The sequence below is a fragment of the Sciurus carolinensis genome, chromosome 7 (assembly GCF_902686445.1).
Source record: "Sciurus carolinensis chromosome 7, mSciCar1.2, whole genome shotgun sequence".
In the NCBI taxonomy this organism is placed as follows: Eukaryota; Metazoa; Chordata; class Mammalia; order Rodentia; family Sciuridae; genus Sciurus; species Sciurus carolinensis.
The window spans coordinates 130873055-130899467 of NC_062219.1; the positions used below are offsets into that span (position 1 = coordinate 130873055).

The window sequence follows — 26413 nt, forward strand, 5'->3', positions numbered from 1 at the left end:
CTCCTGCGGGGAGTGGCCACTGCTCACTGCTCCAAAATCCCCAGCGGGAAGCACTGTCAGCCAGGTAGTCGTGGCCGAGTGGTTAAGGCGATGGACTTGAAATCCATTGGGGTCTCCCCGCGCAGGTTCGAATCCTGCCGGCTACGGTTTTACGTTCACGGAGGTACTCCGGGAACCCGGCTCAAAGCCAACCTCCGCAAAACACAAGGCCCCATGCAATTGAGGGAGACCCTGTCTCGAAACAAAATGCAAAATAGGGCTGGGGAACTGTCTCGGTGTTCTCCTTCCCTGAGTTGAATCCCCCGCCCCCCCCAATTCCAAAGATTGGAACAGGCTTGTGGTCCTTACCTTATTGTGAAGGTATTTCCTCCTCCCGCCCGCACCCATTACATGCTACACTCAACTTGAATTTGTTCTGAGCATCAAAGCCTCTCCTGTGGTGGAGGTCGCTTCATCGCTGCGTGTGCCACTGGGGATTAAGCCCAGGTGCGCTAGGCCACTAAGCTGCATCTCCTTCCCTTTTATTTCTTGAGATAGGATCCCACTGATTTGTCCAGGTTGGTCTTGAACCTGTGATTTTCCTATCACAGCCGCCCCAATAGCTGAGATTATACATTTGTGCTACCCTGGCCTTCCTCTCTCTATCTCCCCTCCCCAACTATGCCCCAGGCACCGACTTACCATCAAGTGCCTTATCTTGTGTAATCACCAATATCTCTTTATTAGTTAGATAATATCACCCCATTGTAAAGGCGATCTCCTGATGACTAGCCCAATACCCAACAGTAAAGTGGTGTCTTAATCTAAGTTATGAGGGCACTTTTCCTCCAGTACTGCAGGGAACACATTTTTTAGAAACCAATGGTTAGCAAACTCTATCCTACTGAACTTTGTACATGAAAGGATTTTGATGTCACCTCCTATCAAGATCTTAATATATGCGTATACTTCCAAGGACTTTGTGTATGTTAATTTACTACATTCGTTGGAAGTAAATACTACTATTTTCTTCATTTTGCAAATGTGGAAACTGAGGCCCATGTGGGTAAGACAATTTGATGAAGACCACCCAGCTAGCAGGAGCCAGGGCTGTACTTGAACTCTGTTCTGTCTAGAGCCAGGGAACCAGGCTGGCAGAGGGGCACAGTGGCACAACAGGGGTACTTTCCTTACTATGGCCATTTCGCCACTGTTATTCAGTTTGTCTCTGTAGGTAAGTCCAAGTTACCCATCAGGGACCACGGCCGCTTGTCTGTTAGGTATTCCATTAGCCCAAGTTCAGGAACTAGCATTCAGCAGCAAGAAGGCAATGCTGTTTGGGGCCAATAAGAGCAGGACTGTTACTTCTGCTCCACAGGCGTGGTGTGTCTTCTCAGCCTGGAAACTCCAGAGCCCTGGAGCCGGAAAAGTTTGTAAACAGCAGGCAGTGGATGGAAAGGCTAAGTCCAGTAACAAACCCGGGAATAGCATTGTAAGAGTGGATCACAGCCAGGAGGGGTCCCACACAGGTCACCAGCAGGGGAGGGGTTTCGGTTTCCTTCCCATTTCTAGAGCTATTAATACAGTCATTTCCAGTAGTACTCTCCTTTCTCTTGCTGCTCTTCCCACACCCCCACCCCAAACTTGCTTTGGCTATTCTTTAATCTTTTAAAATACAGGAGTGATAAATGTCTCCAACTCTTGACAGAAGAGTTAAATAACAGTAGGGAATGACCATCTTGATTTGTGAAAGGCGCATTACTCTTTTGGAATACCAATTAATCCTTAGATACAGAAAACACAGGAAGCTCAATGTTTCAAGAAAAGGTGATAATTAATCCATCCTGGCTACTCGGGAAATACTCAGCAAGGATTTGTGTTCTATCTATAGACTGACAAGAAATCCACCTACTAACACTACCACCCAGGGACAAGGAAAACAGAAAAAGAGAACATACACGATGACTAAAAAGCACAGGAAGAAAACCAATGTGGTACTGAGGAGGAACAGAGCCAGCGGACACAGAAGAGAGACCAGTAAGCTTCAGGCAGAAGTAAATCAAAGACCGAGGTGCTGGAGAAGGATGGACCATCACAGATGGGACCAGAGTACAGTGTGGAGAGTGCAAGTGGACAGGAGGTGACACAGGCAGGAGCTAGAGAGGACAGGGCCAAACACAAGAGGCAGCAACAGAAAGGCCTGAGGGGTGCAGACCAGGAAGAAGTCACACCATCTCAGGAGACATGGAGAGAAGAGAAGGGAGGTTGTATTGTGTAAAAGGCAGGAAGCAGCAAAATACAAAGGAGTCAAACAAAGTCTAGACAGATGAGAGAAAAAAATGTACAAGTGGGAGCAAGTGACAAGCAGATAGGAGAGAAGGGAAAGGAAATGAAAGAATGAAGTAACAAAGTGAAGCATATTTCCTACTGGGGAAGGAAATATTAAAGCTAAACAAATGCTTTATGGAATTTTGCTTCATTAAGTTAAAAATCTGCTCTTGTTCTTACAGTTCTTCCTCTTGGGTGAAACTTGATTCATAAGAGCAAAAACTTTCCTTAATTTACAGAGGAGAAAGTTATTGGTGATCATTATCAAAGATAAGGTCATAACAAATAAAAAGAGATGAAGACAATAGTACATATTCTGAACTATTTGAGCATGTGTGTGAAGATACAATATCCCCTCTACCTTTAAATATGTGGGTACTTTTACAATATAACTATTTTCTTAGTCATTCTGTTATGCGACCATAGAAAAGTTAATTAGGAATTAAAACTGATAAAATAATATTACTAAATCTATAAACCTTATTCAGATTTCATCAATCGTCCCAAGCAAGATCAAAATCCCAGGTCATGTGGTCGCCTCCAGCTGTCAATCTTCATAGTGTTGACAACGGATTTTGTGTTTTGGAATGCTGCTATTTTTAGGAACACGAGCAGGTAGTCTTGCAGAGTGCCTTGGCTTTGGTTTGTGCAGCGTTTCCTGTTGCGGACGCACACACCTGTGCATCTGCAGGAAGGCAAGTCGGGGCAGGTCCTGGAGTGGTCCTGCTCAGGCATGGAGTGGAGTTGGCCTGTGCGCAACCGCATCGTGCACCCGTTCTGCTGCTCCTGGGCGGGTGCTCTGCTGGTCTGAAGGAGCTCCAGCAGACAGCCAGGATGTTGTGTGTCAGGATCCTAAAAGCGGAGTGGTTGGGGAGTTGAAACCAGGGCTTAAATAGAGGAGGCCGGAGGCTGCGCCGGCGCCCTCGCCACACCGGTGGTGGGAAGTGTGGTTTGAAAGCCCACGCCGGGGCTGCCCAGGCCTCCTGGTCACGCCTTCGGAGTAAAACGTGCCGTAGTCGGCAGGATTCGAACCTGCGCGGGGAGACCCCAATGGATTTCTAGTCCATCGCCTTAACCACTCGGCCACGACTACACGCTCTCTGCTGCTTCTCCAACAGCCGAGAGAGGATCCCTTGGCGGGTGCAGGGTGGACAAAGAGGCGTCCCGAGCCTTGGCGACCGCGGGGGCCTCGCCACACGCTGCCCGCGGACCCGGCAGGACTCAGTTCAGCACCGAGCGTGCGCTGCGGAGCGGCCGGACCTCCGGCCCCCTCGCGAGTGCTGGCCGCTGGCCCAGGTGGAGGCAGGTAAAGGACGCCAGGAGCCAGAGGCCACCCGGACCCCTCGCAGCCTACAGCCGCCCGGGTGGTCAGGAGCGAGGTTTGCAGACTGAACTGCTGCCTGAAGCTGCCCGTCACGGTCATCCTGGGCCCTCCGGCAGCATGGACGACGGCAATTGCTTTTTGTCTGATTCCTGGGGCCATGTACTGATCTAAGAAGAGAGAAAAAGGAGAAACCACGTCGTCTAAATAGATAAACGAGAAGGAGGGGGACCACAAGGAAAGAGCGGGGAAGAGACAGGAGGAGGCAGGCGGGAGAGAGATTTTCTGTTTCAAAAGCGTAAGTTAGGAACTTAGGGGGTTTATATGGAGGCCACGATCCGAGGGCAAGGGCATGAGGCAGGTGTCCGTGGGAACTGCGCTGCAGAAGACTGCCTATTAGTCATGCTTACCACGTCTTTTTAATTCCGTGTGCACATTTTTATCACATATATGATTGTGTATGCCTTTGCTCATTTAGAACTCTAGCTTTAAGTGAAGTTAGATAACAAAGAAACTTCAAAAAAAAACACTTGCATTTAAAAAAATTCAGCAAAATAGAACGCGATTAGTGATGTATTTGAACTGAAATTATTAATCAACTGTCTCAGCGTAACAATGAACAGGGACTGGTCACAACTGCAATCTTACTTTACTGGTTTGGAGATAAAAAACCTATGACAGAATAGGTGAAAGGAAAGTCAGAATATAGAAGAATAGCACAAATATTGAGTGAAAAAAAGGCACAAAGGAATACGCAGTACCAAAACAGGTGGAACTCATCTGTTAGAAGACGGAAGAAATGTTACTCTTGGGAGACATGCCTAGGAGGGTCCCCTGGCCCTTGAGAGGGGCTTCCTGGGATGTTGGTAATGGTTTTGGGTCTTAAATTGAGTGCTGGGTATACAGGGTGTAAATCTATGAAGCTGTTCAATTTGTATGCTTTGTATGTATGTGTTAAGCATCAGTAAATATTTTTCTATTGAAAAATTCTTTATGAGGAGCATATAACATTTTTCCTGGCACTAAAATGTATTATACATAAATATTTATCTAATGACACACTAAGATTTTTTTATGCATTTCAGTAAAGAATCTGGTTATTAACATATTCCTCGCCATTGTGCAAAGAGACATATTAATAAAGTAGGGTAATATTTAAAATATAGATTTTTGCACTTTTTGAGAATTTTCATTCTTTTCTTTCTTTGGCAACCTGAGATAATTCAATGTTAATTCAAGTAAATTATTAAAAATACAGTTTGGCACCAAGTAAAAACTAAATAAACTTTGACTTTTACCTGCTTAATCATACTTTTATTCAATAAATTATACCTTCTTTGCAGATAGGTTTTCTGGGTGCTTAGTATACAGCAGGTGCCCAATAAATGTTTTGTCTACACTCAAGGGAACATTGTTACTTTCCTTTTATGTAGAGACCAAATTGATAAAACTGGAGAAGTCACTGAACACAGAAATCAGGTATATCTTCCTGTTATTCTCAACACTTACTGATTAACTCATTTGCATAAGGTCTGACTGAAAAACTTCCAAATCATCTAGTGCTGGTTCCCTTTTGCTTAAGTTCTTTCCTCAGTTCACCTCTTTCCTCATGCAATTTACTATAAGCAGCAATGAAAAAACCAGAGTGCACATTACACACTTTGCTCAGAAACTCCCTGGGTCAAATATTCAAGTTCATCACCTACAAGATGTTTTCCACCCTACTGTGGTGCACATTTCAGCCAAATCTCCGTAAAAAGGGTCATCATTCCTTCAGTTTCTAATCACCTGCCCTTTATTTCCTTCAGGAACTTAACCAAAGCATTCATATATTATTATTATTATTTTGGTATTGGGGATTGCACCCAGGGACACTCAATCAGAGCCACATCCAGCCCCTTTTTGTATTTTATTAGAGACAGGGTCTCACCCAGTTGCTTAGGGCCTTGATAAATTGCTTAGGCTGGCTTTGAATTCACAATTCTCCTATGTCAGCCTCCTAAGCCACTGTGAATACAGGCATGTGCCAACATGCCTGGCCAATTTACAGGAAAATTGAGTGGAAAGTACAGATTGTTCAAATATATTCCTTCTTGCCTCTAATTTTCCCTATTATTAACGTCTTGCATTATTGTGGTACATTTGTTACAAGTGGTAAGCCAGTATGGATAAATCATTCTTACCTAAAGATCATAGTTTGTAAACACATTAGGGTTTGTGCTTTGTGCTAAACCTTTTTATGGGTTTTGATAAATGTTTAATGGCATCCACCCACCCCTGCAGTATCATATAGTTTTACTGCCCCCAGAATTCATCTATTCATCCTTCCTCTAGTCCCCAAATGCATGGTTACCACTGCCTCTGTAGTTCTGCCTGTTTTAGAATGTTCCATAAGTGCAAGCATACAGTATACAGCCTTTCTGACTGACTCCCACAGCTTCAGTTACAGAGTACCACCACCTCTAGGAGGAGTTGTAGCATCTTGAAAGATGTGGGCCTGGCCCCTTGGAAAGTCATGAAGACAGTTTTAAGGGGTGACAACCAGTAATTTTACAATGGCAAAGGAAAAGGACACACATCAGACTGTAGGACAGGTAATAAAGTAGTGGTGGATGGTGAAATGACTGTTCACTTTTGTTACAGAGCAAGGGCCCACTATGGAGCTGGAGCCAATTTAGCTACATGGTTTCCCCGTGATCATACAGTTTTAAGACATACTGTTGGAGTAGAGGCAGGAGTTTAGTAGAAAGGATAGGAAAATGAAAACAGACACTTCAAAAGAAGAGCGGTCCTCTCACAGAGGAGTTGGACAGTAGATCCCTCCTGCCCATGTCTTACTGGGAGTCTCAGGGAAGTCTCCAAAGTCCTGTCCAGGTCCACCTCTTGACTTTTGATTCACAGCTGGACTGCATCAGACTTTCAAGGCTCACTGCTCAGTTTTACCCTGTGGAGGGGGGAGTTTTACTATCATGAAGGGCTAAAGATTCAAGGTCATTTTGGGTTATTTTGGCCTGCACTGCCAATTCTAATTGAACTTGTTCTTACAGATTTTATGGTTAGAAGGCTTTGCTTTTAATTATCCTGATCTGAGTCATGAAATTTGGTTTGTGTGTTAGGCAGTAGTTAAAAATAAGCAGTGGAACGCAATCCAATAATTTAGGAGGATCGTAGGATTTCTTTGAATTCCCTTTAATGAACAATCAAGTAACCTGCAGAAAAACAACAGGCTTACTAATCCTGAGAATAAACAGGTGGAAACAAAGGGCGCCGATTAAAAAACTCGCCAAGAATGGAGGATCAGTGGGCTAACTCCGAACAAGGTCCGGGTTTCTCAATATACACCCAAAGGGAGATTTGCTTAGTGGAGTAGGCGAAGATCAAGCTGGCCCAGTCACTGGCCCTCGCTCCCACACGACAGGACTGACTTGTAGACGAAGCGCCCCTTTCATGGACGGTCTCCATGGCCACGCGGGCCCATGGTGAAGGTGTTAGAGGTCTGCCGGGGACGCGGCCTGCGGGGCCCGCTACGAGCAAGCATCCGGCCTCACAAGTTGGGGCAGAACCGTTTCCCGGTTCTCCGCTCTGCGCCGACCCACTCCCGCGAGGAGTTCTTGCGTGAACTTCCCACACTTTCCAGACAACGAAACCCTCCTGCCTGGTTTTTCGTGTGCCGCTCTAAACTTTGTTCCGCGGAGCAGAGGCCCGGGAGCTCCGCAGGCGCCTCGCCGCCGGGAAGGTCACAAGGCCCCGCCCCTGCGGGAAGGCGCTCGGGCCGCCGGCCTCCGCTCTTTCCGCAGCCCGGCAGGCAGCGGCTGGGGAACCACGCACCGAGTGGAGCCAGGCGGCGCTGAGAGCAAACCGCTAAGGGAAAGCGCGTGGTGGTCAGCACGGCGGGAAGCCGCAGAACCGCCCCACGCCTCCTGCTCCCACCGCTCACCTGCTGACCTATCAGTTTTGAAATTACAAGCCAGGGAGCGTGCACGCCGCAGATCCGGCTCCAGCCGCAGGCGCGCGCAACCACCGCCGACGCAGGCCGGAAGTCGCCGGCCTCGCGGTCCAGCAGTGCGCACGCGCACTATGACGTCACTGGGAAGCGTCTGAGGAGCGCCGTCGCGGCGCATGCCGGGATCCGTGGTCCGTCCTCCCTGGGCACGGCCGGAAGTGACCGTTGAAACCGCCTGGAGGCGTGTAAAAGGGTTGGCGCTGGGAAGTCCAGCAACGGGGGGTGCCCTTCGTGAGATCGTGTGACTGGCGCTTCCGGACCCAGGGCCGTGGTGTGAGGCTTACGGAGAGAAGGGCGGTTGCCCGGGCGTCACCATGGTAACCGCCAGCCCCGCGGGCGCGTGACGTCACCCCTTGGCTCGGCGTGACGAGGCTCCGCTGGAGGAAGCCGGGGAGTCGGCGAAGGGGGCGCGCCTTGCCGGGTTTGCGCGGGCGGGTCCGCCCCGCTCCTCGCATGCTTTGTTCTTTTGTTCTGGTCTGCGGCGAAGTCGGGCCGCCCCCAGCCGTCGCTCTGCAACAGGTGTGTCTTCCGCTCCCGCGCCCGCGGGTCGCCTGGCGGGGAGAGCGGGCCGCCGCGGGCGCCCTGGCCGGGGCCGGGCTGCGGCCGAGTGCGCTGCACCCGAGGCGCTGTGCGCAGGCCTCCTGGCCGTGGGACTCAGGTGCGCCGGTGACGTAACGCCGACGGCCGGGAGTCCGCCGGGCGGCCAGCCTCGGCGCGAGGCCTCACTGCGCGCATGGGCTGCGGGACGCTCGGGGGCGCTGGGTGCCGGGTGCCGGGTGCGGAGCGCGGCGTGAGCCGCCCAGCCCGAGTAGTACGGGCCCCGGAAGCAGACCCACCGGACGAGTGCTCGCGGGGCGGAGGAGAGGCAGCGTGGTCAGGGCGGCGGAGCCCGACGTGCGCGGTGGGTCCAGGGGCCCCTGGACGAGGAGCAGAGGAGCAGAGCCGCGGCGTCTGCGCCCCGCGCGGCTCAGCCTGTTGGGAAAGGCCGCGCTGCTACGGGCAGGACTCGGTCTTGAAGTGTCCGTCACGCCGGTGCCGGACCAGGGTCGCGTGGAAGTCGCCACGCAGGGTGCAGACCCCTCCCCTGCTGGCTTTCCTTTTGGTTCCTTACAGGAGAAGTGCCTGTCCGTAACTTGTGTTGATCTCGGTTCGTGGTCTCCGAGCACCGGCGTCGCCTGCTCGTTCTTCCACACTGCTGCCTTTGTGGGGACGCAGCTGTTGCAGTTCTACCGCACAGATGCTTCTCCTTCAGCAGTCTGGCCTCAGTTTCTTTGATAGGTCTGTGTGATAGGTCGAGGCTTCTGGAAATTCCTGCTTGTCATCATTTCCTTAAACTTCGGTGCCTAAAACTAAACTTAGTTCTTGAGATGTGTTTGCAATAATACCTGAAAGTGTGATGTACTACTGTTTTTTATGCGGATTGTACTTTAGTTTGACATCAAATTGTATTTACTTTTTTAAGAAGTTGGTAATATTCTACAGTAAATTGTAGATCTTTTTTGCATAAACTGCACTGGGTTAGATTTTTGCTGTTTTTTTTTGTTTTGTTTTGTTTTTGTTTTTTGGGGGGTGCTGGGGATTGAACCCAGGGCCGTGTGCTTGCGAGGCAGGCACTCTACCAATTGAACTATGCCCCCAGCCCCTTATGCTGTTCTTATAATGGGATTGTTATTATCCTGAACATCAGCAATTGATGTTTGCAGTTGTTTGATTTTTTTTTCCCAGTCTGTCAAAATAATTACGAAACATAATTTGGTTACTCAGTGTTTTAATTATCCTTTTCAACTTTATGTCGTACAAATTTGAGAAGTTTTCCTTCTGTTTCTTCGTATATGTCATTGAACAGGTCAAGGTAAGGACAAAGCCCTGTAGCAGGTCACTGTAGACTTCCCTTTGCATAGTCATTGTCTTTACAGTCTCTCAGTATGACTCTGTGGTCAGTTTAATGGTTGTTATTCAGCCCTTTTTCTTGCATTGTTAAAAATAGTATCATTAAAGTCTGTTATTCATATTGTTGCTGTAGGTTTGAACTGTACTTTATATTTGTCCTCAATTTTTTTTAACCCTTTTATCTTTTTATAATGTTCTTTTAAATTCTAAGATCCTCAGAATTGAATTGGTAGAAATGGTTTCATTAGGACTTAACTTTTTTTTTTTTTTTGTAGTGGGGCTATCGGGTATTGAACGCTAGGGCACTCGGCCATTGAGCCACATTCCCCAGTCCTATTTTGCATTTTATTTAGAAACAGGGTCTCACTGAGTTGCTTAGTGCCTGACTCTTGCTGTATCTGGCTTTGAACTCATGATTTCCCTGCCTCAGCCTCCTGAGCCACTGGGATTATAGGTGTGTGCCACCATGCCTGGCTAGATATCCTTCTTGAGTCTTTCCTGTTTTGTTTTTTCCAAGCATCTTTTACAGCATTATTAGTCTTTGTATTTCATAATTTGTGTCTCTAATTTTAATTTTATATCCAGAACCATCTTCCCCTGCTGGTCTTTCTATATGCATTAAAACTCAAAAGGGAGAAAGTTCTTCTTGCCTTTGTCTTTGAGGAAACTGGTACACCTAGTTTAGTTTTCCCCACCGTTATCTCTTCCTAAGAGAATTTTGAAAGGCATATTTGCCAAACATCTGTCTCCACATTTTTAAAGATGTGGGAATCGAAGCTAGAGAAGAACAGGGGCTTATGTAATTGTGCAGATTAGTAGTTCTGAGAACCAAGTTTTGCTAACAACCTGTACTGTGAACAGATCTCCCCAAGAGCAAAATCTGTTTTCATTTTGTTGATTGAGTTAGAGGTTATGTAGAAAGTGTGCAGATATACTTGTGTAACATACATCCACATCAAATCATAGAAAATTTCCAGTGCCTCAGTCTCTCTTATTTCCCTGCCAGGGAGTAATGCCCTCAGAGGCAACCACTGTTCTAACTTCCCTTTCCATAGATTGGTTTGGTCTGCTTTTTAACTTAATGGAGTCATGCAGTATGCATTCTTTCATGTCTGGGTTATTTTAGTGAGTAGCTTTTTTCCTATATATTTTGGAACAATATTTTATTGTATGAATGTACATGGTTTAGTCATCAGTTCTGTTAAAAGACATTTGGGCTGGGTGGTGGTGCATACCTGTAATTCCAGTGACTGGAGAGGCTGAGCCTCTCAGGAGGATTGCAAGTTCAAGGCCAGCCTGGGCAACTTCGCAAAACTGTCTCAAAAAAGAGAAAGGGTTTGGGATGTAGCTCTTATAGAGTGCTCCAGGTTCAATCCCCAGTCTTGCAAAAAACAATAAAAAAATGGAGGGGAAAAAAAAGACATTTGGGGTTTTTCCAGTTTGAGGATGTTAAGAATAAATCTGCTATGAATATTCTTGTACAAATCTTTTTAAAATTGATTCTTATTATTCTTATTCTACTGTACGTGATAGTAGAATCCATTTTGATAAAATTTTACAAGCATGAAGCATATCTTATTCTAATTAGCACCCCATTCTTGTGGATGGGCACAATGGTGAAATTTACGTAGGTATTTGCATATGTGTACTTAGGAAAATCATGTTAGATTTTTTTCTACTGTCTTTTCTCTTCCCCTAGCACAAATTTTTACGTGGACACAGGCATTCCTATCGTTGTATGCATAGGAGTAGAATTGCATCATAGAATGGACGTATGTTTACCTTTAGTATGCACTACCAGTTTTCCTAAGTGCTTGATCGATTTACATCCTCATAACAATGTACAGAAGTTCCAGTTGCTCTGCATTCTTGCCCATAATTACTATTGACCAGGTCTGTTCAATTTTAGACATTCTAGTGGGTAGGCAGTATAAGTTGTGTGAGATTTAATTTGCAGTAACAGTAAAGCTTTCAAAGGGCCTATGAAGACTTTCAAGTATTATGTGTAGCAGAGAAAAGAAGCAAAAATATTTTGCCTCACTTAATGAAGAAATAGAGTTGTATAATCCATATGATTAATTAAATATCTGGGGACAGAACTGAATCTAAAGTAACCACTTATCTGCAAAACTTACTGAGGAGAGTGCCAGTTAACAGTTACTTATATCTTTTGTTGGTTTTTTTTTTTTTTTTTTTTTTTTTTAGTTAGTTCTGAAATGAAATGGCATGGTTTTGGCTATATTCAAATAGAAAACTAGGTGGTTTTTTGTGGCTTGCTGGGAGCAACTAATGTGCATAGAATTCATCATAGCTTTTTCTTCCTCCCCTAGGTATGTCTTCTCCAGAAGACCCCTTTCTGCATGGGGAACGTACCCTACTACCATCAGCCAGTTTTCGGGTAAGTTGAGATTTCCCGAAGGGCTGTTTCACTTCTCAGAGTAGGATTGTGGTTTTTGCTGTGGAGTGTATTTAGCCAAAGCTCATGTTGGCAGTTTATTCTGGACTTTCATTTGCCCAGTGACCTCACTGCCATCTCAGCCTCCCCAGCTTTGACTGATCCATTCACCACTTGCGTAGTATCTTGCCGTGCTCCAGGGATGGGAGAGCACACTTGATTCTTTACTTGGACCAGCCAAATGACTGCTAAAAACCAAAATGGCTAAATGTAAAAAAGGCAAATGAGTACTGTGGAAATTGGAGAATGGAGAAGCTTATGTGATCTGTATGGGGATTCCCCTGCCCGCAGGAAAGAACTCCCCGACAACATGGAGCTTTCCAAGATTCTTTATTGTTCTATTGTTTCCGCTCAGGGGAGCACACAAAGAATATATATAGTAAGGCAGCCAATCAGAAAGCTATACAGATAAGGCACGAGCTACATGCATGATCCTAATGTGTAAGTGTATGGGTCACGAGCAGATCACGCGCTGCACACGAGCAACAGGAGCCAACAGTTAAGTACTTCCTCATATGGCGTCAGCGCGACTCCTGCTTACCGGGTCATCAGTATGTGCCATGGACCGTATGCCGGCAAACCGCCAGCTGCCATCCTGCTTAGCCTGGGGCTAGGGGTCCCGGGTACCCCGACAGATCTGGAGGGTATTTGCAGTTTCATGGAGGATGTGGGATTTGGGCTGCCTCTCAAGGGATGGTTGAAACTTGGATATTTGAACAAGTAAGGTGCAAGGGAGATGGATTCTAGGTTTGGAGAAGGAGGTTACATGCAGAGGTTCACAAGGAAGCATAAGCCGGGGTTACACAGGATCCAGAAGAATCTGGAAGAGATGTTTATTTTGCTAAGTGTTAAACCAATGTTGAATGAGGTCAGAAGCATCTGGATGAGAAGCTGAAGGCTTTATCCCGTAGGCCATTTGTGAGCCATTACTAGTTTCTGATGGAGGAAAGGTGTCTGCTGAAGATTCTGGCAGAAACAGTTGCTTGAGAACTTGGAGGGGTAACCATTGCTGCACCCCCATAGTCACCTGCAAAACCCCCCTTTAGTTGGGTTCTGGCTTAGCCTTTCCCTCTGCTTCCTTCCTGCCCCACAACTTAATCTTCTTTCCAAAGAAGTGGTCTCAGTTCTTCCCACTTTCAGCTTAAGCACTTTCATTTCACTTTATTTTTTACTGAGGTGTACTATGACAGTCAGTATTTAAAGTGCATACAGTTGTCCCTCAGTGTCCTCACAGATACCAAAATCCTTGGATGCTCAAGTTCCTTATGTGAAAGGGCATATTTCACATGATCTCTGCATGTCTTCCTGAATACTTTGTTATCTCTAGTTTACTTATAATATCAAATATAATGCACATTATTACATGTTATTCATGGAATAATGACAAAAAGTCTGCCTGTTCAGATAAGTCTGTACTACTTTTTCAGATATAATCAGTCCACAGCCAGCTGAATTCACAGATGCAGAACCCACAATTGAGAAGGGCTAATGTGTATTTGATAAGTTTTGTACACATAAGTACGTCCTCATGAAACAGTCACCACAGTCAAGATGGTGAACATACCCATAGTTAGAGAACCTATATTGTGTATAATTGTATTTTTTAAAATATATTGAGCTTTTGTGTTGCTTTTTGTGTTTGTTTATTTTTTGACCTAGAATATGGTTCATCTTGGTAAATGACCAGGGAGCACTGGAGAAGAGTGTGTATTTTTGCTGCTGTTGTGTGAAATGTTCCATACATTATTGTCCTGCTGCTGCTGTAATTAATTACCACATGCTTAGTGAGTGTGAAACTGCACACGTTCATTATGTTTTAGAGTGAAGAGTTCAGAATGGGTGATCAGGGCTGTGTTGCTCTGAATCTGTACCCTTGCCTGTGTTCCCAGGATTATGTCCTCCATTGTCTTCCAAGCCTGCACTGTGGCATCTTCAGATCTCTATTTTGTCTCTGTCCTCACATCTTGTCCATCCTCCTCCTTCTCTCCTGTGATTACTTTGGCCCACCCACATCTACCAGGACAGTTGCCCTGCTCTAGGTCTTTAACTTGGAAACATTGGCAAAGTCTCTTTTGCATGTTAGATCACATATGCAGGAAGTAGGACCTGGATATCTTAGGAGGGTGTTATTTTGAATACCAGAAGCACAAGTTGGGTCAAGTTGGTTGATGGGTTTGTTCAAGTCATTTATGTTCTTACTGATTTTCTGTCTACTTGTTTTATCATTTATTATGTGGAAATCTCAGAATGTTTTGTGTTTGTTTCTTTTTGCTGTTCTGTCAGATTTTGCTTCATGTATTTTGAAGCTGTGTTATGAGGTGAACATTTGGCATAGTTATGTTCTCTTACTCAGTTGACCCCGTTATCATTGAGAAGTGGCCCTTTTTATGCCTGGTAATGTCATTTGCCTCGATATTTACCTTGGTGTTCAATTAGTGTCAGTATAGTGTGTCCTTTTCCAGGCTTTTTGCTTCTAAGTTTTTGTGACTGTATATTTAAAGTGAGTTACTCATAAGTAACATGTATTTGAGTTTTGCTTTTTTTTTCCTTTGGTGGTGGGGATTGAACCCAGGGCATCGAAGATGCTAAGCATGCACTGTGGCTGAGCTACATCCCAGTCCCTGGGTCTTGCTTTTTTAAAAAACAATCTGGTGACCGTTGGCTATTAATTGGGGCTTTTAGAGCATTTGTATGTAATGTGACTTAACCATGTGACACATTTGGTTTCTGCTGTGTTGTCTTTGTTCTCTTTTCCTCTATTCCTACCTTCTTTTGGATTGAATACTCTTTTTATTCTTCATTTTTTAATTTATTCTTTGGATTGAATATTCTTGATTCCGTTTTATTTCCTTCACTGGCTTTTAGCCACACCCTGCATTATTTTAGATGTTACTTTAGGATGCATATTTGACCTACCACTATTAATCTCCAAGTGATGAACACTTCATACGTAGTGTGCTTGGATCCCCCATTTTCACGCTGTTGCTATATATTTTACTTATGCCTATATTAAAAATCCCATAATACTTTGTTATTTTCATTTAAGCAGCTACTTACCTTTGAAAGAGATTTAAATAATAAGAAAAACCCTATATATTTAGTTACCATTTCTGGTGATCTTGCTTTCTTTGTTGTTTCACAGTTGGAGGTGATTTTGATTTTTGATTTGAAAATGTTAGGAAATGTTTTTGATCGTCTAACTGCCAGTGTTTAGTGTGTACAGTGCTGTGGGTAGTTAGCAATGCCACCTGCAGTACACAGTACACCCTTTCTCAGTTTTTAAGAGAGTCATCCAGTTATCCACAGCTGAGACTGAGAAATCTTGCCTTAGGATCCGTATTTCATCTGGTATTATTTTCCTTCTGATGAGGACTTCCTTAATATTCCTTGCACTGCAGGAGTCTATTTGGATTTTTGTGTCTGAAGTAGTATTTCCTTTTGGTTTTGAATTCTAGTTTGGCAGACTTTTTTAGTACCTGACTGTGTTCCACTGTCTTCTCACTTGCTTTGTCTCCAAGAAAAAAACTACTGTAATTTTTATGCTTAGTCCTTCATAAGTCTTCTTTCGTCAGTTGCTTTATTCTGAGTTTCAGCTACTTGATTACTTTGGTGCAGTGTTCTTTGTATTTCTTATGCTGGCAGTTTCTTAGATTTGTAGGTTTATAATTTTCACCAAGTTTGGAAAATAATCAGCTTTTATTTCTTTGTCTTTTAAGCATACCCTTTATTTCTCCACCCACTCATTTTCCAGGGATTTCAGTTACAAATTTATTGGGTTACTTGAAATTGTTCCAGAGCTCCCCAGTGCTTTTTTCTTTTTAAATTCCTTTTTTTTTTTTCTATCTATTTCATTCTGGATAATTTCTACTTTTATGTCACTGAAGTTACTAATCTTGTCTTCTTCAGTGCCTAATCAGTTAATATTATCAAGTGTATTTTTTATCTGAGAATATTCTTTTTTTTTTTCTTTTTTTTCTTTTTTTTTTTTTGTGGTGCTGGGGACTGATCCCAGGGCCTTGTGCTTGTGAGGCAAGCACTCCACCAACTGAGCTACATCCCCAGCCCAGAACATTCTTTCTTTTGGCTCTGTAAGTTCTGTGTGGTATTGTTCTTAATGTCTTCCATTTATCTTCCTAACTTTTTGAACATAAGGAATACAGTCTTTTTTTGAGGGGTCTTTATTGGGGATTGAACTCAGGGACACTCAACTACTGAGCTACATCCCCAGCCCTTTTTTGTATTTTTTATTTAGAAACAGGGTCTCACTGAGTTGCTTAGTGCCTTGCTGTTACTGAGGCTGGCTTTGAACTTGCAGTCCTCCTGCCTCAGCCTCCCGAGCTACTGGGATTAGGCGTGTGCCCGACTGGAATACAGTTTTAATAAGTTTAATGTTCTTCTCTGATAGCTTCTAGACACTTCTGGGTTGGTTTCAATTGATGGATCCCCGCACCCCCTTAGTATGACTTGTATTTCCCCACTTCTCTGTATACTTGATCATTTTCTGTTGCATGTAACACACTGGTTCTACATATTTTTATATTCCTATAATATGTTCCTTTTTAAAATTTTTCTTTTAGGTATTAGGGATTGAATGGAACCCTGAGCCACATCTCAGCCTCTCTCTCCCCCCTATTTTATCTTGAGTCAGGGTCTCCCTTGGTTGCTTAGGGCTTCACTAGTTTCTGAGGCTGACTTTGAACTCGTGGTCTCCTGAGTGGCACAGGCATGTGCCTCTGCCCCCAGCTCCTATAATATGTTCTTGAGCCTTATTCTGGGATGCTGTCAAATTACTGGAAACAGTATTTGCCTTTCAGGCTATTTCCAATTCATTAGGTGAGCCTGGAGTAGCAGTTAGTCTAAGTCCATTTGTACATTCATTCCCCCTACTGAGGCCGGACCATTCTGAGAATTCTACCCAACACTGCATGAATTTCGAAGTTTTCTGGTTGGCTGATGGGAAGAGACTGTTGTCAGCCTTTGAGGTCCCTGAAGCCCTTTGGGGTGACTCTGGCCTTGGATTGTCGCATCACACCCATGCACTGATTGCCTTGCAGGGTAGTCATGAGGAGCTCTTGTTGCCCTCTTCCCCTGCAGTCTGTCCTGTCCTGTGGACTCTATTGACCTTGAGTCACAGAGCTGCCTCCTCTTCTCAGGGCATCTGGAGGCTCCTCTGGGGTTCCCCTCCCTGCCCCACGGGCAGTGAGCTGGATAGAGCAGCCACAGGACTTACCTTGTTTGCTTCCCAACCACTGTTCTTCATTATCTGAGGTTCTGGGTGTTGGAACTTGTTTCATTTTGTGTGAAATTTTTTGGTATTTCATGCAGGAGGGTAAATCCAATTCCTAATAATGCCATGTTGGCCACGGCTTGATCTTACCAACATTTGATTTTTAGATGGTAAACTTACTAAGGCTTATCCAGTATAACCTTTCTGTAGGGCTACATTTCCAGGACCTGTGTACAGTTTGGTTCAGTGGTCCTCTAGAGTGGATCACATGACTCAACACTCCTCATGACCAGAGTCTTACAGCTCACAGGGCCAGAAAGAAGGGCATTCACAAGCAGAGTCCGGAAGTTTGGTCACAGGCCCCCCTGGTTGTCCTGCATGCACCTTCTCACTGTAGTTGCAGACATGAGAAGCGTCTACCCAGGCAAGCCTTCCTGAGCCTTGGAGTTCAGAGCTTTTGAAAGCAGCTGCCAGATGATCAGCTGTGGCACAGACCCCAGGCCAGCACCTGGTAACAGCAGACAGTTCATGTTTGCTTTCAGCAATGTAGACAGTCTGGCACATCTGCCCAGTGCTTCATAGACCTGGAATAGCATGGTCAGTGACTGTGAGCCTTCCAAGTTGTACTTTTCAGAGCTTGTTCAAGGGTCAGAATCATGGAGCCAGGTGTCCCTGGTATAGCAAGGATCAGGCACAGTAGACCTGGTGCTTCAACTCCTCCCTGAAGGCTGGACATGCCCTGTTCCTGCAGCATGCTGGGATTTTCATGGGAGACCGTTGTGCACATCTCTTAATGCTGCCTTTAGTTGCCCATGGAGATCACATTTATATCAGATTTTTGGAGCTCCTCCTCTGTGCAGCTCCCTCCTTCCTGACTGTCCTATTGATTCCCTCCCTCAGTGGCTAAGGTCCCCAGCACTGTAAAAACAAGAAACACAGCAGATGTCTGCATGAAATATTTTAGTATAGTGGTAGCATGTGTTCCCATGTCCTATTAATGGAAATATTACTTGATTTTTCTTCCCTCCGAGTGCACCAGTGCTTGCAGAAAGACTCATTGCACCTCAGGGTGTGTCTCAAGACCTGATTCCTGTAAGCAGTAATCCCAGATTGAATGGTGTATACACTAAGTTCTGATGGGTCCTGCCAGCTGCCCCTCAGCTGGACTGCATTCAGATTCTGTTCCCACCATAGGACAGGAGCTTCTGCAGTATTGACCAGTCTTTCCCCTTACACTTCTAGTCGTGGTAGGGGGCTGCTTTTCCTGAGGTTTGTTACCAGCTGCCTGCTGGGCATGGTGGTGTAAGTGCAGCCACTCCAGAGTCAGAGGCAGGAAGATCGTTTGAGCCCACAAATTTGAGACCAGCCTGGGCAATGTACTGAGATTCCCATCCCAAAAACGCACAAAAAATTTCTTGTGTAACTTGCCTTTTGGTTGTAGTGGGTTGCTAATTATTTGTAGCAACTGAGAAAATTATCTTTGTTTTGGTGAAGTTTTCTGTATGGGTGTGTGTGCGTGTGCGTGCGCGTGCATGCTTGTGCTCTGGGGTTGGAACCCAGGACCTCGTGTGTGCTGGGTACGTGGTTTACCACAGAGCTGTGCCCCTGGCCCCTACACGTTTTTAAGTAGTTATATCTGTTCGTCTCTTGGTCTTATAATTTTTATCTTTCATATGTCGAGCTTATGCATTATTTTCCTTTCACTTTTCAATTTTATTTTTAAAATTTTATTTTTAAACTAGCAGGAATTTTTGTGTATGTTGTAAAGTGAGGATCTTAACTGAACTTCTTTGGCAACTAGGCTATTTTGTTTGTTTTTGTGGTCCTGGGATTGAGCCCAGGGCCTCACGCCTGCCCGGGGAGCATTCTGCCAGGAAGCCACATGCCCAGCCCACCCGAAGGCATCTGTCATGACAGCTTGACGATGACTGCTCTATCATGCCTTGATGAATGTGGAGTCGCCTAATCCCCTTCAGCTCTTAGAAGCATATGTCTGTTTCTGGACTCTCTGTTTTGCTTTTGTTAAGTTTTATTCCTTATCTGGGTACTTTGTTTTAGTTACTTTATCTTTCAGTAGTTTGAAGTGTGGTGGGGCAAGTCTTCTTGTACCTCCCGTTATTTCAAAAAATCTTTGTCTATTCTTGTATATTATAAGTACTGAAAAATACTGTTGGTGACAGTTACATTGTTAATACTTGGTCTGAACAGAGAGGATAATGATGAGGATGATGAACACCAGCAACACTGGCCTATTGATGCAGCACTTCTTTCATGCCAGACCCTAAATTAAGCATTTTACATGGAACACCTCTCTCTCTCCTCTCCTGCGCGCGCGCTCTCTCTCTCTCGCTCTCTCTCTCTCTCTCTCTCTCTCTTTTTAGTTGTAGATGAACACATACCTTTATTTTATTTTTTTAAATTTTTTATGTGGTGCTGAGGATTGAACCCAGTGCCTCACACATGCTAGGCAGGCGCTCTATCACTGAGCTACAACCCCAGCCCCGGAACACTTCTTATTTAATCCTGTGGGTGAAATACTGCTTTTGTATTTTTACAGAAGAAGACATGTCAGCAGAGTTTTTTGGATAGTGTGTGTGTAGCCAACCTTACTTCCATTAGTACTGCTAACCTGCCCTTTTCCTACAACTAAGCAGAAATGTTTGGTGTTTCAGGAATCGGTGACCTTCAGGGATGTGGTAGTGGACTTTACCCAGGAAGAATGGAAACAGCTGGACCCTATACAGAGAGATTTGTTCAGGGATGTGACGCTGGAAAATTACACACATCTGGTCTCCATAGGTAAGGATGACCCCTGAGTTAAGATTGGGCTCTGAAGGAAGAGGGCTCTCTCCCGTACTTAGATGTGTTTTGCCTTTAGATTTAGGAGCCAACAATTTCTAGGTTTTGAGTTTTTGAGGTAGTTTCTACTTTCCTGATAAGCAGAGGGACAAACTAATAATTTTCCTGAACCCTGTCCATGTCTGGGCACTGGTAACACTGAAGGTTGATAGGCTATCTGTTCCCATCAGGTTTGTCCCACATATCATTTCCTCCAATACCAAATTGGTGAGATTGAGACTGAATGCTGACTTGATCTTCTTCCCTAACTGCAGACAGGTTCTTTTAATTTCTTTTGTTCCCCTCTGTAGGACTCCAAGTTTCCAAACCTGATGTGATTTCCCAGCTAGAGCAAGGGACAGAGCCATGGACTGTGGAGCCAGTAGGTCCCCTTGGAGGTGAGTAATGGGTGCTGGCAGATGGACGTCTCTAGCTCCAGCTGCCCGCCTTGCAGGAGAGGGTTTTCTGTCGGAGCTGTCGGTGTGTGCTTCTCTTTACAGTGTGTCCTGTGGAGAGGGACAGCATCTGTCTTGCAGGCTTATGTCTGTCACATGACTGTCACAATTTGCATTCCTTTTTCACATTCCTGCTAGAGGATGTGTCTGTCCTGCCTACTCTCAAAGCCAGCATCTCTTCCTGCACTCTGCATTCCCTTTCTTCCCACTTCCTTTGGGAATTTAATCTCATAGTTGTCCTTTCATTTTTTTCTCTCCCTGTTTTCTGTTTTGGATCTATAGGCTCCATCCCTGCCAACCATCAAACAGAAACAGTCTGTATTTCCAAATACCATTATTCAACGCCATTGATCTTTTTTACCTACCTCTTCTTGTCTTTTGCTCCCTCTTTTCTTTATAAACCAAACTCACCAAAAGTGGTCTCCTTGGCAGCATCCTGCTTCCCTTCATCTGTTCCTTTCTGCGTCTCATGCAGAGCTTCGGATCTGTCACTTTTCCATACTCACTTTGAAGCTGCAAGTGGCCTTCTAAATCATCAGTGTCCAAACTGCACAGAGTAACCTTTTCAAGGATCTGACCCTGGGAAAGGAATAACTAGTCATTCTAGGCAAGGACTGTGTCCCTGGAGTTAATGGGGTACAGATGGAGGTGGAGGTTCTTTTCTATGGCAGGAAAAAAAAAATGTGAGTCACATATAATTTGGGAAATGCTAGATTAGCTAAAATTGTAGTGAGTTTCTTATTGGAGTACCTTGCAGAGATTTTTTTAAATAGGCAGTTAAGTATTATGAGTGCTAAGGTTTATGTATGAGGTATCCCGCAAAAGCTTATGTGTGAGATAATGCAAGACTTTTCAGAGGTGAAATGACTGGGTTATGATAACCTAAACCCAGTCAACGGGTTAATCCACTGATATGGATTAACTGCATGCTAACTTTTGGTAGGTGGACTGTGGCTGGAGGAAATGGGTCACTGGGGGCACCAGTCTCCTTCCTCGTCCATGTCCTGAGCTGCTTTTCTCCAACACGCTCTTCCACCATGATGTTCTGTCTTACCTTGGGCCCAGAGCTATGGAGTTGGCCAGCCATGGACTGAACCTTTTAAACTGTGAGCCAAAATAAATGTTCTCTTCTCTACATTGGTCTCCTCAGGTCTTTTGGTCACAGTGACAAAAAAACTGACTAAAACTTTTGAGTTTCCAAAAGGTTCACAGAACGTAACTTTCCTTTCTCCCTCTTCCTCTCCATCTGCCCCTCTCTCTTCCTCTCCTTTTGTCTAACCATGAAGATGGTTGCTTGGGACATTATCCTGAAAACTTTTTTGTAAGAGCTTTATTAACTGGTGCTAAAGTTTATCAACTTTGGTAAAAGGCAAATTGTGAAGTTTTATTACAAGTTAAAAATGAAGTTTCAGAAAGTCCTGACTTGACCAAAGAGAAAACAATTTAAAAACATTTAAATGTGTATTTAAAAAACCCAGGCTTTTAAAAAAATGTATTCGTAGTAAAAGAAGTTCATTTAGGTAAAAATATAAACCCCTGTGATGTGTAGATAATGTAGATAGTTTCAGTTATCTGATCAGTGGACAGAAGACAAATGTTTGAAGTATTTAGCTTTTTTTTTTTTCAGTTACATTTTTTGCTGGAATTTGACCCTAATGATGGTAGTCTTAGGAAACCAGCCTTCTGTCTTGCCTTCTTCACTGTGTGGAACAGATTTATCTTTGGCGAAGGGTGGTTGCTGGTGTCTTATAAAAATGACTTCAGCTCCACAAACATCTGCACAGGTAATCGAAGTTGGGATAGTACCTGCACTGCAGTGGCCACGGCGCTGGGCCTGCCTCCCATCACCTCTAGGCTGTCTTGGCAGCCTCCCCTGCAGAATCCCCTTCCATAGTCCTGCTGTGTTGCTTTGCTGCTTTGCCTTGTTCTGCATCCTGGTTATCAGCACCTCAGTTTGTTCTCTGTGCACTGGGTGTTGGAATGTTTTGGTCAGTGCCTGGAGATGAGGAATGTAGTAAAACGATTTGGAACTGCTTTCTGAGTAGGGACCTTTTCCAGTCTTCACTGTTTACCCCGAGTGATGCTCTTGGTTACTGAGTGGGGGCAAGACACTGTTCATGATCTACACCTTGTCTTCAGCTTTGACACCAGTCATTGTTGGTGATTGGCCACGTCCACCTCCTTTGCTCCTTCAGCAACCCAACTCTGTGGTCTGCATTATCCCCGGTGCAGTGCTTGTTGGAGGTACTCCTATAGTCATCTGCTGTATGAGTGCGTCTTCCTGGGTGTCCTTCCTGTTCACCGAGACTCTCTTAAACACCTGTCTGTCCCGGAGGCCTGCTGCACTGATCCGGTCTTCGCGGAGGAGTTCTGTGCTGAGACTGCCTGTGTGGGCGCATGCTGCGCCACGACCCACCTCCAGGGCTGGAAGGGATGGTAGGCCTCCCTGGGGTCTGTGCTCAGCTCCCGCTCGCAGAGACTCAGGGCTGCTGGAGTGCGCTCTTCACCCTCCCGTGCCGTGGAGCTGCAGATGTGCCTGAGACATGGCCCGCTCGTGGCAGGATCCAGCGTTGACCCCTGCTTCTGTTGTCATCTCCCTGGTTGGACCGGCACTCAACTTCCTGATTGTCCATTCCTGGCCTTTGGTTTCTCTGCTGTTCGCTGTGCTTGTCCACGTGCCACTTCCTCCTCTCGCCTGTTTCGCCCGTCCCGCTGCCCTCTGCGCCCTCAGGCCCATCCCTGCCTCTGCCTCTCACGTACATCCTGTGGACTCAGCTCCTCTCGCACTTCCTTTCCTGCCCTGCGTTTGAGCATCCTGCTGCTCCTGTGGCCTCAGTCACAGCTCTGGTCCAGACCTGTTTTTTTCTCCTCTTTCTCAAAGCCCTAACTTGAACTTACTCTCTTCTTCCCCTAAAATCGTTTCTCAACAGCTCTCCTATTTCTAGCAGTGATAACAACCGTTTCTTCCATGGAGCAGACCAACAGCCATGGGGTCTCAGCACATGCTTTCTGATCTCCCTGTCTTTGAATCACAATTCTTGGATTTTTCTTATTTTTGTTAACATGAATGTAGTTCTGGCGACCTCCTTCAGATTCAGACCATTTCTGCCTGTCCTTAGCTCTCTCCAGTCACCTTTTTAATTATCACCTTAAATGGTGTCCCCTCACTTATTCTAAGAAATTATCTATAAAATTGAAGTAGGCTTTCTGTTGTCATATATATGGGTTGTTTATTGTTCTCCCTAGCTCCTTCTTTCTCCCCAGATAATAGGGCTGTATTTTTATTTTTAGCTTCATTAGATCATTCCCACAACAACAGTTCTCAGTCCAGGGAAGACTGACATTTTATTTTATTTCAGAAGGGGAGGCAAGACCTGAAGATAGTGTGTTCCCCCCAGAACTGGGCATTTCTGAAGAAGAGCCGTCTTTAGAGGCAATCGTGGGAATACACAGAAGGGGAGATTCTTGGAGTTCCCACGTCTTGGAGACTCGGGAATCTGGAAGCAATGTAGAGGGGCAGCAAGCAAACCAACAGACACCACCATGGGAAGCAGAAGTGGCCAAAAAGACAGTACCCACCTGGGAGGGAGGCCCTGCCAGGGACGAACTTGGAAAAAGCATCAGTGTGAGTTCGAGCCTTGTAACACAGAAAGAAATATCTCCAGGACAGGCTTCTGCTAAAATAAGCGTCAAACAGAATTCACACCCGGTGAAAAAAGAGAAGTCTTGTAAGTGCAGTGAGTGTGGTAAAGCTTTCAGTTACTGTTCTGCTCTTATCCGCCATCAGCGAACACACACAGGAGAGAAGCCCTACAAGTGTAATGAGTGTGAAAAGGCCTTCAGCCGGAGCGAGAACCTAATAAACCATCAGAGAATTCACACTGGAGATAAGCCATACAAATGTGATCAGTGCGGGAAGGGCTTCATCGAGGGCCCCTCTCTAACTCAGCATCAGAGGATCCACACCGGGGAAAAGCCCTATAAATGTGAGGAATGTGGGAAGGCCTTTAGCCAGAGGACCCATCTTGTGCAGCATCAGAGGATCCACACGGGCGAGAAGCCGTACACTTGTAACGATTGTGGAAAAGCCTTTAGCCAGAGAGGCCACTTCATGGAACACCAGAAGATCCACACGGGAGAGAAGCCTTTCAAATGCGAGGAGTGTGACAAGACTTTCACCAGGAGCACACACCTCACCCAGCATCAGAAGATCCACACTGGAGAGAAGACCTACAAGTGCAACGAGTGCGGCAAGGCCTTCAACGGGCCCTCCACCTTCATCCGCCACCACATGATCCACACGGGCGAGAAGCCCTACGAGTGCAGCCAGTGCGGCAAGGCCTTCAGCCAGCACTCGAACCTCACCCAGCACCAGAAGACACACACCGGTGAGAAGCCCTACGACTGCGCCGAGTGCGGCAAGTCCTTCAGCTACTGGTCGTCCCTCGCCCAGCACCTGAAGATCCACACCGGGGAAAAGCCCTACAAGTGCAGCGAGTGCGGGAAGGCCTTCAGTTACTGCTCGTCCCTGACGCAGCACCGCAGAATCCACACCCGAGAGAAGCCCTTCGCGTGCGGTGAGTGTGGGAAGGCCTTCAGTTACCTCTCCAACCTCAACCAGCACCAGAAGACACACACCCAGGAGAAGGCCTATGAGTGCAAGGAGTGTGGGAAGGCCTTCATCCGGAGCTCCTCTCTTGCCAAGCACGAAAGAATCCACACTGGGGAGAAACCCTACCAGTGTCATGAGTGCGGGAAGACCTTCAGCTACGGCTCATCCCTCATCCAGCACCGGAAGATCCACACTGGAGAGAGACCTTACAAGTGCAGCGAGTGCGGGAGGGCCTTCAACCAGAACATACACCTCACCCAGCACAAGAGGATCCACACGGGAGCCAAGCCGTACGCGTGCCCCGCCTGTGGGAAGGCCTTTCGGCATTGCTCCTCTCTGGCGCAGCACCAGAAAACCCACACGGAGGAGAAGCCCTACCAGTGCGGTAAGTGTGAGAAGACGTTCAGCCAGAGCTCCCACCTGACGCAGCACCAGCGCATCCACACTGGAGAGAAGCCCTACAAGTGCAGCGCCTGTGACAAAGCCTTTAGCCGCAGCACTCACCTGACTGAGCACCAGAACACGCATTCCGGAGAGAAGCCCTACAATTGCAGCGAGTGCAGGAAGACCTTCAGCCAGAGCACTTACCTGACTCAGCACCAGAGGATCCATTCAGGGAGAAGCCCTTCGGCTGCAGCGACTGTGGGAAAGCCTTCAGGTATCGTTCCGCTCTCAACAAGCACCAGAGGCTGCACCCTGGCATCTGAGCGCCCTGGAAGCACTGTGCATGTAGGGGTGCGTGTGCGTGGGCGTGGGTCTGTCCTGTGCTGGGTACTGAGGAACACTGGATTGAGAAACTGCTCAGGCATTTGGACTTTTCGCTCTCCTGATGCAGGATGGGTTGGACCCCTAGGGCAGTGGGTGCCCCAGTGCTTCGAGCTCCAGTTTCCTCTGTGGAATCAAAGATCGGCAGTAGATGGTTTCAAAGGCAGTGTGGAGTTTTATACTCAGTTTTGTACATTTACAATATGTTCTTAAATAGTTTGTGCATCAGGCCTTGAGGTGCATCTAGAATGTGTATGTTCATGTGTGTTTTGCCAGTAGATGGAATCCATGCTCAGTCACTGTTATTCTGTCCTAATGCACTACATTGCTTAGGTGACTGGTTCCTAATAAAAAGAACTGCAAAGGACCCTCTGTTCAGATGTATGTGCAGCCTAACTCCACTTGCCTTTTAAAACTTGGTACCCAGCTGTAGTCCCAGCTACTCAAGAGTCTGAGTGGGGAGGATTCTTTGAGCCCAGACATCCAACACCAGATTGAACATTATAGCAGGATCCCATCTCAAAAAAGATTTAAAAAAAA

The 26413-nt window shown here is 45.8% G+C and overlaps 2 protein-coding genes and 2 non-coding genes across 5 annotated transcripts; 2 read left to right on the top strand and 2 right to left on the bottom strand.

Annotated features, from left to right (window-relative positions):
* The first annotated feature begins 64 nt into the window (after positions 1 to 64).
* Trnas-uga (transfer RNA serine (anticodon UGA)) lies at positions 65 to 146 on the top strand. The gene has a single exon. It is a non-coding gene; the product is annotated as a tRNA-Ser (tRNA).
* A 1683-nt stretch (positions 147 to 1829) lies between these two features.
* On the bottom strand, positions 1830 to 8322 carry LOC124988591 (uncharacterized). Of its 2 annotated transcripts, XR_007109446.1 has the most exons (3): positions 7566 to 8322; positions 6467 to 6572; positions 1830 to 3798 (listed from the first exon to the last, which is right to left on the bottom strand). XR_007109446.1 is itself a non-coding variant. In XM_047558198.1 (2 exons), exons 1-2 carry the CDS (start codon positions 7747 to 7749, stop codon positions 3152 to 3154), a joined length of 831 nt encoding a protein of 276 aa, XP_047414154.1. In that variant the 5' UTR covers positions 7750 to 8322; the 3' UTR covers positions 1830 to 3151. The 2 variants fall into 2 exon arrangements, 1 of the variants encoding a protein (XP_047414154.1); XM_047558198.1 differs by lacking the exon at positions 6467 to 6572.
* Positions 3319 to 3400, bottom strand: Trnas-aga (transfer RNA serine (anticodon AGA)). The gene has a single exon. It is a non-coding gene; the product is annotated as a tRNA-Ser (tRNA).
* Positions 7812 to 25956, top strand: Znf184 (zinc finger protein 184). Its single transcript, XM_047558196.1, is given in 6 exon segments — positions 7812 to 8150; positions 11852 to 11919; positions 19876 to 20002; positions 20353 to 20439; positions 23856 to 25724; positions 25727 to 25956. Coding segments are annotated over 5 exon segments (2238 nt in total). The 5' UTR covers positions 7812 to 8150; positions 11852 to 11853; the 3' UTR covers positions 25816 to 25956.
* The last annotated feature ends 457 nt before the right edge of the window (positions 25957 to 26413 follow it).

What these genes read in the sequence shown, in the direction of transcription:
- LOC124988591 (XM_047558198.1), bottom strand. Translation starts at nt 7,749, where the DNA reads ATGCGCCGCGACGGCGCTCCTCAGACGCTTCCCAGTGACGTCATAGTG. An exon ending in CAAAACTGATAGGTCAGCAG is followed by an intron (nt 3,799 to 7,565) that starts GTGAGCGGTGGG and finishes CTCTCTTCTTAG; the next exon opens with ATCAGTACATGGCCCCAGGA.